This window comes from Artemia sp. Qi Xiang Cuo, chromosome 1 (genome assembly GCF_049724085.1).
Source record: "Artemia sp. Qi Xiang Cuo chromosome 1, ASM4972408v1, whole genome shotgun sequence".
In the NCBI taxonomy this organism is placed as follows: domain Eukaryota; kingdom Metazoa; phylum Arthropoda; class Branchiopoda; order Anostraca; family Artemiidae; genus Artemia; species Artemia sp. Qi Xiang Cuo.
In genome coordinates this window covers 79,449,724-79,464,037 of record NC_142794.1, presented here as the reverse complement: position 1 = coordinate 79,464,037, position 14,314 = coordinate 79,449,724, and the positions used below count along the sequence as shown (strand labels likewise).

General features: G+C 36.8%; 1 protein-coding gene across 1 annotated transcript in view; it reads left to right on the top strand.

The window, feature by feature from the left end:
* Positions 1 to 14,314, top strand: part of LOC148956772 (uncharacterized) — a 104,750-nt gene that overhangs the window by 55,831 nt on the left and 34,605 nt on the right. The window contains exon 9 of the mRNA XM_089087235.1: positions 6,966 to 7,088. Within this exon, the coding sequence (XP_088943361.1) occupies positions 6,966 to 7,088 (123 nt within the window). The remainder of the gene's footprint in view (positions 1 to 6,965; positions 7,089 to 14,314) is intronic.

Sequence of the window (14,314 nt, the reverse complement as noted above, 5' to 3'; positions counted from 1 at the left end):
ATATAAATACTTTCTCTGCTGACCAAGACGAGAACACTTTTGCTGGCAAAATTTGTCCCTCTATAATGGCTGATCCCTTATGAGTGGCACATTCTGCATATATACGGCCCAACATTAGCTCTTCATTTGCTTCTTATTTGAGCTCTTAAAAACCCACAATTCACAGAAAATATACAAGAACGGATTATATTTTTAGGTTTACGAAATTAAATTATATGGTGACTTTTATGCAAGGGTGCATCTAGGATTTTGGTTTAAAGGGAGTTTTTTAGGGGGGGGGGGTACTTTACAAAAAACACTTTACGAAACACATCAAAATTTGTAGACATTCATTTTTGTTGCTTCTTTACGAGTCGGACAAATTTTCAAGGAAGAGGGGGGGGGCGTAATTAAACTCAGTAGACCCATTCATCTCCTCTGAATATGGCCGTGCTTGTATATCCCACTTCTTTTTTTTTATATTTGCTCATTTTACTAACTTGAAACATTAGATATTGTAAGCAATACCAATTAGACGTGCGGTTTTCAAGTAATAGAGCTTGAAAATGCTTGTCATAATTCTAGTAAAGTTTAAAAACAATTCTCAAACCTTGACCAAAACTCAAAGAAAAAATCATCATTTGTGGCATTTTTACCATAGTCTACATTCATGGGTATTAAACATGCATACTTGCGGTACAGAATCGTATCAGTATACGGTTAATATTTGACTGTGCCTCTTTTGGAACTGATTCCAATTTCTTCAGTTTGTACCTCAACTATTTAAAATTTCAACAGATACTATTCAACCATAAAGAATTACATGTCTTCCATTAGAATCAGGGGCGTAAAACAAATGTGAAACTGGAACTCATGTTTTGCTTCGAATCATAAATAGTCGTAATGTTTTTAGCTTCAAAATAGCGGCACAAATTTATCACAAAATCCATTTAGTGGCAAGCCCATCACAGACCCCTGAAGGTGATTCTGAACCATATTCATATGGACAAATGTACAATGTACCCCAATGAAGATGTTCAAGAACCAATTTTTGGTTCTTGAACATCTATATATATATATATATATATATATATATATATATATATATATATATATATATATATATATATATATATATATATATATATATATATATATATATATATATATATATATATATATATATATATATATATATATATATATATATACAGTCAAGGTCAAGCATTCATGCAGTTAACACCTCTCACCTCTTATTTTCTGAGAGGATTATCTCTTGAAAAAAACAGTTTTTGGCTATATTGTCTGTCAGGCTGTGTGATTAAACTATTTGTGCTATTTCATTTGGATTGAATTATTTCATTTGGATAATTAGAAGGCGTTTATTGGAAAGTGGGGGGGGGGACTTAAAAAAGCCCCCCTTGCGGGTAAGTCATTGTTTTGTGACTTTGCATTGAGATTTAATTACGCTTGGACCTACGATGGCTGAAAGTGAAAAAATTATTTTGAATCCGTTACAGAATTGTGTTACGAGAGCACTTACAGATGGAATAAAATTGGAGTGTATCGTAAAAGCGTGTGTTGCTTTCTATACACATGAAAATGTTATAAAGGCAAAGTGAATCCTTCATACTGAGTTGAATATTACGAATCGTCTTGTGACCTACTCTAAAGATGAAGACAATATCACTGAAATGTGCAAAATTCTAGTTTCAGCTGCGAAAAATAATGTGAGCATGCCAAAATTTGTCATCTTTAACCCCTGCTCGGTTGCGGTCATCCGAGATGCGGTGAATGCAACAGTTACTGCCAAAGTAAATGAACTCTCTCGGAAGCTTGATAATTTTTTAGCTACTCAGTCCGCTCCAGCCACCAGTATTTTCACAAGCAGTCGTAGTGCACTTGAAACGTACCAGCCCAGAAACTCTACCTATTCTGTTGTCTTGAAAAATCCCCCCAAGGAGCCTAATGGCTCAAATGGCCGGACAGCTTTCATAGACAGTTTCAGTGAAAATACAAATGACATTACTGAACTTTGCAAATCTGCAAACGAATGGAAGCTTGTGGTCAGGTCGAAAGCTGCAGCAGCGAAAATCGTTGAGGAAGCGAAATCTTCCAAGCCCGATCTCAAAATTACTGTTCGAGAGCCCCTGCACATAGCTGTGCTTCGAAATGTCCCTGAGGATATTAACTGTGAAGGACTAAATAATCTAATCCTGAATAGTACGAAGACTGAACAGTGCGGAAAATCCCGTTCTTTCAAAGTGCATTTTGACACTTCCAGTGAGCTCCAACAATTTCTGAGTGTTTCGGTGATTATCGGCTACGAGCGTCTACCTGCTGATCCGTTTAAGTTCTTGCCAAGAGAATGCTATAACTGTCACAAAATCGGTCACATCGCTTCCCAGTGTACGGCTGAACCTTTATGCTCTAGATGTGCCTCAAGTGAACATCGTTCTACGCGAGATGAACCATGCAGACAGCCGACATTCTGCGTTGAATGCAAAATCGGTAGTCACACGTGTTACAGTGTAAAATGTCCCTCAAATAGTAATCCACAAAAGAAATGACATCTGAAGCTTCTGCAGTTAAATGTTTATCGTGGGACATTAATGGCTCATTCGCAAATAAAATTCCGTTCTTAGATGCTGCTTTTTAGCAAAATGAAGTTGTCTGTTTACAAGAACATTTCGTCACAAGCCACAGTAAAAGTATTCTTAGTTTTAATAGTTCAGTATCGGTTTATTCAGTTTCAGCGAAGCAGCTAAGTTGAAAAGGACGACCCTCCGGTGGTATTGCCACTTTTGTTCGTTCGACTCTAAGATCTAGTGTATTTGAAGTCAATGATAGTTTTCTGGCGATTCGTGTTGAGGGCTGTGTTTTTATTATGTATATTTGCCTACAAATTACCATGATGACCGTTCGGAACGTGCTTTTACTTATTCTAGTGATAAACTCGGCCAGTGTATTAGCCATATTAGATCCTTAAGCCTTCAATGCATATTAGTTGGTGACTTCATTTACGACTTGAATGAACCGCTCTTATCTAGGTCTTTACGTTCTACGTTGTTGCTTAGTATTTTGGAGACAAGTTTGACCTCAAGTGCAAAGATTTAAATTTTACACACGTACGCACCTCAATGTCCACATCAGATCTCGATCACATCGTTGCGTCCGCAAATCTCAGGATTTCGCCTGTCAAGGTTGTGCTTGATTTTTAGCCGTCTGATCACTTACCAATACAGTTCTCAGCCGAGATTCCTTGCCACAGCTCAGATACACAAACGCAAACAACTTCGAAAACACCTCCTAGGTCTCGCCATGATTGGCGTAAAATTAACCCTGTTTCATTTCAAGAAGAAGCCGCCAGAGTCCTTAGTAAGATCCGTGTCCCTTTCCATCTTCTCTCTTGATTAACTGCTCTTTCAAGGGAGGAAACACAACTATCAGTTGACTTTTATTGCGCAGAAATTGGCCATGCCCTTCTCTGTGCTGAAAAAGCTGCCGTCCCTCTAAGTAGACCCTGTCATCATACCCTTCCTGGCTGGTCTGAAAATCCAGAGTTAGTGGATACCCATTCTAAGTCTAAATTTTGGCTTCGACTTTGGGTTTCTTGTGGACAACCCTGTTCGGGGGTAGTCAATTCAATCCGCCTGCTCACAAAAAGAAAATTTGCAAAGGAGCTAAAAGCTCACAGAAAAAAGATGATTGATATCGATTCTACAAGGGCCAAGACTAATCCTTCTCTCCTTTGGCGTTTTCTGTCCTCTAAAAGCGATGAGTCTTTATCCGCATCTGCTATCCCTGATTCTGAATGGTACGCATATTATGGGTCAGAAATTTAGCCTCCTGACCCAGCCCTCAACGAAAGATAAGAAGCTGAGTTGGACGACTTCTTAGATAGTTGTCCTCGGAGTGATTATCTTGTAACGGAGGGATCTGTATGCAAGGCCATCTCTCACCTAAAACCTAAACAATCTTTTGGGATTGATGGGATCAGTGCACTCCATCTAAAAAGTGGTGGGCCCGCTCTCATTAGTCATGTAACCCTCTTGATGCAGATTATCCTCATTCAGGGTATTGTCCCAACCACTTTCTCAATTGGAGTTCTTACGCCAGTTCCTAAAATGAAATGTTACCATGCAATGCTCCTTTTTCCGTCCAATCACGGTTGCTACCTCTCTCTGCAAGTTATTTGAACTTTTATTCGTAGATGAGTTTGAAAATCTGTGTTGCAGTCCACCAAGACAATTCGGTTTCCAACGCGGCATTGGTTGTGCGGAAGTGCTCCATGTCGTTGCATATGCACTCCTGGATGCACACAAATCAGGAGAAAGTCTAGCGATCGAGGGCTTAGACCTGCAGAGAGTCTCTTATTCATTGATGCATGCGCTTACGTTGATAAATTCAGCTACAAGAGAAGTGAACTAAAATATCATCCGGGCTTTCCGCGATCTTTATTCTCGCCTTCGCGTGCGACTCAAGCTCCTTCCCAATAAAGGCCTTCCGCCAGCCCCACGGTCAGCTTTGATACCAGTCCGTAAAGGTGCCCGTCAGGGAGCAGTTTTATCCCCCAATTTCTTCAACAACTACATTATTGAACCTCAAGACAGCTGTCCTTCATCATGCATTCTCAGTTCCATTGACATCTCCCTAGTATGCTATGCTGATGACACGCTGAATCTCAGCCGGATGCTTAACCACCTTTCAGAAATATTCTCATGTCTGCAGTCCAACTACGAGAAAGTCGGTCTGAGATTTAACTCCCAAAAGTTGGAAGTCTTGCTTTACAATTGGAAGAATGACCCTCCTACTAATATCACACTAGGTGATTGCTCAGTAAAACCAGTTGATAAAATAGTATATCTGGGGCTGCCAATAGGTTCCTCTTTACAGCGTACCCGCTCCCTCCTGATCTCACATCTTGAACGGCAAATTTCCAGCTCCTATACTTTGATCGTTAAATCCACTCTGAGATTTAACCGTCCACTACTGGCAAGTATTTACAACGCTACCGCTCTGCCACATATATTATATGCGACCCCTTTCTGGAAATTATTGGCAAACCGTGAAAAGTCTAAAATCCGCTCTTTATTTTTCCGTTTTGCAAAGTACCTACTAAAATTGCCACCTTGGACAAAAAATAGTTTTCTGATTCGGCGCTACAACCTAGCGGACCCAAATCTAGCTGTTGAGACACTTATTAGCCGGCAAAAAACAAAACCAGCAATTCTAAAGCACAAGTGGGCAAGTTCGCTTGTTTAATTTTCCCTCTTGTTTCCCTTTTTTGTTCTTTTTTTTCTCCTTTCAAAAGTTGTTGTCTTTGTTGCTATTTTCGAAGAAGTTGTTGTTTCTGTTGTAATCTTTGAGTATATTATCTTTCTGTTTCCACTTTTCGTATTATTTTGGATACTATTTAAGAAGTTGTTGCTATTGTTGTTATTATTTTTTTTCTTTAGTATATTATCTTTTTGTTTCCACTTTTCGCATTTTTGTATACTCCGTCATTGTACATTTATTTTATACGACGGGTTTTCAATATATAATATTATATATATATATATATATATATATATATATATATATATATATATATATATATATATATATATATATATATATATATATATATATATATATATATATATATATATATATATATATATATATATATTTTTTTTTTTTTTTTTTATATATATATATATATATATATATATATATATATATATATATATATATATATATATATATATATATATATATATATATATATATATATATATATATATATATATATATATATTAACTGTTTGTTTCACCGAACTGTTTGTCAACACCGAACCTTTGTTTCTTTTAACTGTTCAGGTGATTGGACAAAAACTTCTTCTTTTGCTTTCGCTTGTCTTTTGTCATTATGAAAGACATATCACCGAACCTTTATTTCTTTTAATTGTTCAGGTGGTTGGACAAAAACTTCTTTTTCTTCCAACGATTTATCCAGTTCAGATTTTTGATTTTCAAAAGTATGGTAGGTGTTGATGACCTTATCCATGTCAAAGTCCCTAACTCAATAATCATCACTATCATTATCAATTTGTTTGCTTCGTTACACCTCGGTTTATCTTTCGTCATTTTGAAATACACATCGCCCAACCTTTGTTTTTTTAACAAAGGTATTGTAGGTCTTGTTGACCTTATCCGTGTCAAAATCCAAAACCCAATCATCATCACTATCATTTTCAATTTTGACACATTTTGATTCTCGCTGTCCAGGTTGATTTTCATTGACTCGTTGCTTTTCATTTTCATTTTTGACTCCCTCACTTGTTTGTTAACGTATGTCTTCTAACTGCATGTGTCTTTGTGCTTCATTTTCAGGTTAGTTCAAAGAATCATCATTTATAATATCTGCAACTGCAAATTTTCGTTTTTTGGGCCTTCCAACAGACAATATATTACATGAATAACTGTTGCGTTCGAAACTCAACAATCTTATTTATGTTATGCATGAGATAATATAAGAAAATACTTAAATGATGCCACATATGATGTCATAAGAAACGCTTATATGATACACTAACATAGTACATAACGTCATTTGCAAAAAAAATAAATTTATGCTCTTAACGATTTTTCTCAAACGCCTGACCTATCTATATCGTTTTTTATGCGAAAACATACCTAGATACCAATTTCCCCACAAAAATATGGGCCATTTTTGAAAGATAGAATAAATATATACATATACAATTATTACTCAAATATACAGATAGTATATATATATATATATATATATATATATATATATATATATATATATATATATATATATATATATATATATATATATATATATATATATATATATATATATATATGCTGATGTTTGGCTGAATATTTGTGTTATTAATTATTTAAGTTTTCTTTTGTAGTGGTACGATCCTCAGCTCTTAAATTTCTTTCTTTTTTTTATTGTTTTATTTTAGATTTGTAGCATTATGAAAGATGGAACATGGACTGTTGAGCGTGAAGATGATTTGACAGGATCTTATGCATACAGAGACGACCAATGGATCGCTTTTGATGATGACTCTACTGCAAAGATTAAGGTAAAATAATGATCTTTTGAATGGTTTTACAAAGTGGATTGTTTTTATCATTTAATCATTTTTAAATGAAATTATAGAGCCCAAAACTATTTACTATCATGGTTGCAGTGGTAACTGTAACCTAGTAAAGGACGAACAATACACCATTAGAATTGCCTGGGTCGAGAACCCTTTACAGAAAACATACAGTCCCTGTTTTGAACAACAAGGAATAAACATTGGCTTGAAAAACAAAAAAAATCACTATTTTTTGCTTGGGAAGCATCTTTTTATCTGTCCGCTTTTCCTCCACTGTTAGCAGTGTAAATGAACATCCTAGAGAGCGGTTTAAGAGCTCATTTTAATTGAAATTTCTTCATCTCTCACTTTCGTAGCACAATATCTAAGTTAAAATCATTTTTTTTTGTAAAAAACTGCTTTTTCGTATACAAAATAATGAATGACGTCACAACCGTAATTTAGAATACTAAAAGACAAACACAGCCCATAGTAACCAAACAAATAGTCTGAAACCCATAAAAATGGTAAAGTACACCATTAGAATTACCTTGGCCGAAAACCCTATACAGAACACTTGCAGTCCCTCGGCTTGAACAACAAGAAAAATTTATTGGCTTAAAAAACAAAGAAAATCTCTTTTTTCACAAGGGAAGCATGTTTTTTTCTAATTTTCCTCCTCTACTAGCGTGGCACTATAAAATCATAGACAACTGTTTAAGGGCTCGTAGTGCGTCACGGTGGACCTTTTTTGAGTTTACTTAACAAGAACCGTGACTGCAAACTGCGCTATAGGGTGACCTAAATTAGTGGCGCCCCTTAAGGAACCTAAATAATAAAACAACTAAAAGCAAGGAGCAACATCAAAACATAGAACAAACCCAAATTTTTATGTATATGAGGATGGTTGCACCCTCCTCAGAACCTCACTCTTCACACTAAAGTTTTTGGAACCTTTAAAAGAAGCTTCTTTTTCTTGTCGGCCCTTGTGTTTTATGAGTCATTCTTAAAAAGTTGAGACAAAATTCAAACTTTTGCGTAAAGAGCGGAGTAAACCCCCTTCATATGAGTATTAATTTCTGTTCGTCTTAATTTTTGATGCTGCTCCTTACTTTCAGTTGTAAAAACTTCATTTTTTAAATAGTGCTTGGAAATCCGGATCCCCTTCATGTAAAATTTATTTCCATCCTTAGAAAGCTTCTCCTACGTAACCCCCCTCCTGAGCCAGGAAAATTTCCCCAAAACATTTCCATTTTCTAGTAAAATTCCATCCAAAAAATTCCCCCTAGAGAATTTATCCCGCAGAAAAATTCCCCATGGAGAATTTGTCCCATTGAAAATCCTACGGAAAGATCCTCTAGACAATCCCAATCTGGTGAAAATTTCCCCCGGACATTCCCCTTAACATCTCCACATGTAAAATTGAGTTGGCAAAGAGAAGTAAGACAAATAAAAATAATTTTGCATAGGAATCCTGGTTAAATCCGCCAGTGTAAAATTTACCCTGGAAAGTCCACCCCCGAAAACTTCTCCCCGTGGCAAATCTCCATAGAAGAAAGTTGACCCTCCACCCCCTGAAAAAATTCTGTATACTTCCCAATAACAAATATTATACGTAAACATTTGGCAAATTTTATGACTGAAAGACCTTTCCCTAGGGGCTGTGGGGGTTATGTTATCCACAAAGGCATAGTTACTGGACCTTTCAACTATGCTAAATAAAATGGTCATCTTAAATTTTTGACTTAGTATGGGACGTAATCGTCTCTTGCTAGGTTGTCACTACCGCAGCAACCCAGACTAGCTACTATTGCAACCTGGATTACTAGCTACCGCTGCAAACCGGATTACTAGCTACCGCTGCAACCCTGATAAATACACAGGCACCATTTATAAGGAACTATACTGATGCTTTATGTAATTAAAAATGAAATCCTATGTTGATCATCGTATGGAAGATGATGTTAAGGACATTTTTTACTCAAGCATTATACGAAAATGGAGTTTTTTTGAAAAAACTGATTTTATCTAAATAACAATCTTTGCTAATTACAAAAGGTCTCATAAATAAAGTTGTTTTTTTTTAAATAAATAATAAAATCGTTCTCTATGATATTCCAGTACCCGCTAGTTGTGGGAAAAAGAAAAGATGGAAAAAAGAAGCCTTCAATGCAGAATATCGTGGTGGCAGCTACTTCTCCTTTTTTCAAGCCAATAGATTTTCCTTGTTGTTCAAGCCAAGGGACGGCAAGTTTCCATTATAGTGTACTTCTTGTTTCGATCTGACACTATTTTTAGGAGTTATGGAACATAGTACTACTACTACTACTAACAGCTCATCGCAGCACCAAGCCGCCTGAGGCCAACACAACTACGCACGCTCCTCCTCCACCCCAATCTATTCAAAGCCTCCCTTTTTTCACCCGCCCACGAAGTTCCCATTTCCTTTAAATCTTTCTTTATGACGTCCTCCCACCCAAGACGGGGACGACCTACTTTCCGTTTAGCCCTAGATGGTTGGCCGAAAAGAACAATCTTCGGCAATCTGTCATCCTTCATCCGAACAACATGCCCTAACCACCTCAACCTTTCTTTCATTATAGACCTAGAAAGCGGTATTGAACCACATTTTTCGTATAGCCTATTGTTTGAAATACGGTCAGTCAGCCGGGTACCCAGAACAATCCTTAAGCAATTTCTCTGGAAAACATCTAGCAAATCTTCATCCGCTTTTCGGAGCGTCCATGCTTCAGAGCCATATTTGACCACTGTCATCACTGTAGCTTCTAAGATTCTAATCTTGGTTTGCAGACTTATCTTCCTATTCTTCCAGACTTTTTTTAACTGTGAAAAAACACCCTGAGCCTTGGCTATTCTATTTTTAACATCTTCACTGCTCCCACCATCTTTACTAATAATACTACCAAGGTAAGTGAAACTGCCCACCTGATCAATCTTTTCATTACCCAACGTCACCTTTTCATCTTCACTTATTCCTAGCCTTAGTGACTTGGTCTTCCTAACATTAATTTTCAAACCAATACTAGCACCCTGAACTCGCAAAACCTCTAAAACTTCATTCATTTTGCTCACACTTTCATCTAGGATGCTTAAATCATCAGCATAATCCAAGTCCAGGAGACTTTTTCCTCCCCATTTGATTCCGTGGTCTCCCATTGCCTTTCCTGTGCTCCTTAAAACAAAGTCCATCAAAATAATCCATATAAAGGGGGATAGAACACAACCCTGCTTAACTCCTGATTTAATACAAAACCAGCTGCTAACCTCATTTCCTACCTTAACCGCAACAGTGTTATTCTCGTACATAGCACTAATCACTTTAATGTATTTGTCTGGTATACCATACAAGGATAAAACCTTTACTAAAGCTCCTCTATCAACAGAATCGAACGCTTGCTCATAATCTATAAAACTGAGGACCAAAGGTGTTTGAAAACTTAGGCACTTCTCAATTATTAACCTAAGAGTGAAAATTTGGTCAACACATCCTCTACCTTTTCTAAAACCGCACTGCTCTTCTCTTAAAACTTTGTCTACGGCATCTCTCAGTCTAAAAAGTATCATATTACTAAGCAATTTGCTACCTACAGAGACCAGGCTAATGCCTCGATAATTACCACACTCACTTTTATCACCTTTCTTATAAAGTGGCTTAATTAAGGTTTTCCTAAAATCATTAGGTACTTCCCCTTTTTCAAAAATCATATTCATAATCTCCAATAACTTATTTCTAACCTCAGAGCCACCATATTTAAGAAACTCATTTACTACCCTATCAGCACCTGGAGCCTTCTTTAATCCTTTTAGTACTGTTTCTAATTCCTCCTCACAAAACAAATCTTCCTTCACATCCAAGGTATCACAGACTTTTTCATTTTCCTCTATATTTTTTCCTGCAACTCTATCTCGGTTAAGCAAATTCTCAAAATGTTCGGCCCATCTCGCTTTAGCTTTTGCCTTATCACTAATTGCCACCCCATTCCTATCTTTAACTGGGACAAGTCCGGATTGACTACTACCTCTCAATTTGTTAACGTGCCAGTACAATATTTTACTATTATGCCGTCTAGCTGCATCTTCTAAATCCTCGGCAATTTTATCCATGGCCTCCACTTCACACCTCCTTAGTTCATATTTCAATGCTTTCTCCACTTTCTTTACATTTCTTTTGTTTTCATGTGATCTATCACTCAGATAATTATTGTACAAGTCCTTTCTCCTTTCTATTAAACTTAAAGCTTTTTCACTAATATTCTTAGCTGCAGTTCTAGCTTTCTTCCCTAATACACCTTCAGCAACTTCACAAATTATTTTTCTAAAATTATTCCAACCATCTTCCACATTATCAAATTTTAAACTCTCAAGTTTAGTATTCAACTGTTCCTGGAAAGTTTCTCTCAAATTCTCATCCTGGAGTCTACTAAAATCATAACTTCCCGGGAGGTAATTACCCTTGTGATATTTCAGCTTTAAATTAACCCTTGACACTACTAGATGGTGATCTTTACTTTTAACATAAATAACAGCACTCCTATATACCCTAGTATCTTGTATTGATCCTGCCAGTCTTCGGTTTACTATAACATAATCAATAAGGTTTGCTGTCTTACCATCACGTGAATACCATGTTAGCTTATGAGCCATTTTATGACCAAACACCGTATTGGTTATAATTAGATTGTTATACCTACAAAATTGCAAAAGTCTGTATCCATTACTGTTTTCTTTTCCTACACCAAATTTACCTAAGCTGGGATACCTTCTATCCTTATTTCTACCAACCTGGGCGTTAAAATCTCACAGTAATAACATCATATTTCTACCTGGGACCTTGTCTATTTGCTCCTGTAACTGTAAGTAGAATTTGTCTGAGTCACTAGTATCTCCATCAGTCGGTTCTACAGGGGCGTATACTACTATAACTGATACCTTGAACTTTCTAGTCATAAAATGAGCAATTAGTATTCTGTTATTAATACCTTCCCAGCCTAAACAAGACTTAGCAGCTTCCTTATTCATCATGAGCCCTACTCCCTGTCTATGTAACCCATCCTTCCTGCCTGAGTAAACAAATTCTATATCACCTAATTTCATGCTTCCTACCCCTGGGATATGAGTTTCTGAAACTCCTAATAGATCTAGTTCGAATCGTCTGAATTCGTCAGTCAAAATGTCGATACGATAGTCATTTTTTAATGTCGTAACATTCCAAGTTCCAATTTTCATGTTCTTTAAATCATTGAAATTTTTTTCGCCTCAGGAAAAGCAAGGATCCCGGATACCAGTGCAGGACGGGGATCACATATCTTCTCAAGTCTACAACGAAGTGCTTAAGCCGGCTTAGACCCAGACAGCAAGAAGTCCCTGGGACCTTCATGACTGGAGGCTTTGTGCAATCCTGGGTCCATCGTGGTCAAAACATGGTTTTCAGCGCTTGGCGATGCTCTTCTATCAACAAGAGTCGAAATCCTGCACAGACAATCTCAATCCTATTACCTCCGACTCATTATATATTCATGCCTACAAATATTATGCTACTATGGGGAGGCAACCCGTAATGGATAAATTAGCTAGGAAGAGGTTTTTCAGCCCAAAGACACCCATCAAAACATACCAATCCCAGAAGAATTGTCCATTAGTCAGAATCCCGTGCGAATGCTTTGTCGTTTACTAGGCTATAATTTCCTCGAGGGGCGCCACTCCTCAAGTGGGAACATAGTATTTCTTAGAATTTGACGTAATCGTCTCTAACTAGGCTGATAGCTACTGCTGCAGCCCTGATTCCAAATATAAAATCAAAACAATTTCACCCCTCATTGTTTGTATAATTTACAAAATTTAGGTTCTTTGTAAATTTATTTAACACATTTTAACACAAACAAAAGAACCGAACATTTAATAGGAACTAATTCACTCGACATTATTTTGTTCTGGAAATAGACTACTGTCATCAACATCAGCACGTGTTTGGTGATAGTTTTGAAAATACTCTTTTTTAAAACCTTTAGTTCCATCTGGCCCTCTCGGCTGCCTAATTACAATGACTCTGGGACCAGTATACGGCTCTTCTTTTTTGTAGTTCTCACCTCTTCTACACGGTGGCACATATACATTTGAATTTGCGATTTTGTCTAGGTTATCATTATCGACGATTGATCTTTCCATTAAACTGTCTGTTTTTGTGACAGCATCTATTTTTACGTGGTTTTCTGCCTTTGAACTCTTGGGCCCAGCACCTTTTGCACCACTAGAAGGAGGCTCTTTTTCTGAGCAAGGCTTTGTACCCTGCCTCCACCAACTATCTGAAGATGAGTCTTGGGTAGAATTTTTTCGCGTTTTTGTTGAAATATTTCTTCTGCGTTTTTTTTTATTTTGAGGTGTCGGCACTATCATCCTTTTTATCACTAGAAGAAAGCTCTTTCCTTGAGCACAGCTTTGTGCCATGCACCAACCAATTATCTGAAGGTGCTTCTTGATCCTGGCTCACTTTGTTCTGACTCCTGGGCTCAATTTTATTCTGGCTTAAAGGTAAACCTTCTTCTTGAGCCTCATTTCTGTTGGAATTCTCGTACAAATTGTGACCTTTGGTACACTTCAATTTCTTTATATTAAAGTTTGAATTTCCACAGTTATTTTTCATGGCTTCATCAGAATCCTCTTTTTCTGGGCTTTCATTTTGTTCTTCCTTGCACATTTCCTTCTTAAGAAGTTCTATGTCAGAAATCAACTTATTCACTTTTGCTGCTTGCGAATCACGAAGTGTTGATAATGTCCTCAGAATATTTTCAATCCTAATGTTGTAATTCAGGTCACTTCTAGCAGTCTCTTTCAGAGTATTATCAACTTTATAATAACTAATTACCGTTTGCTCGGATTGAAACAAGTTTTTTGCTGCTACACATTCTATTTGTTGCATCTTTTCCACTTCTTTTTCCAAGTTGTTTACGGTTGAAATCAGTTTACCAACTTGAATGTAAAGGCTGGATAAGATTCCATCTAAATCACGTTTTCCAATTCGGCTTTGGAATCTTTTTAATTTTTCAGTAAGTGAGTTTGTCCGTCGTATAGAATCTACGATTTCCTTCCGTAATCTGAATCTTTTCTTCACTTCTGGGGTTCTATAAAACATGGATAGTCTTTCGGCAATTGTGGCAATCTCTTTGTCTAGTTTTCCGAACGGATCAGTCCATTTACTAGGAGCCATGATG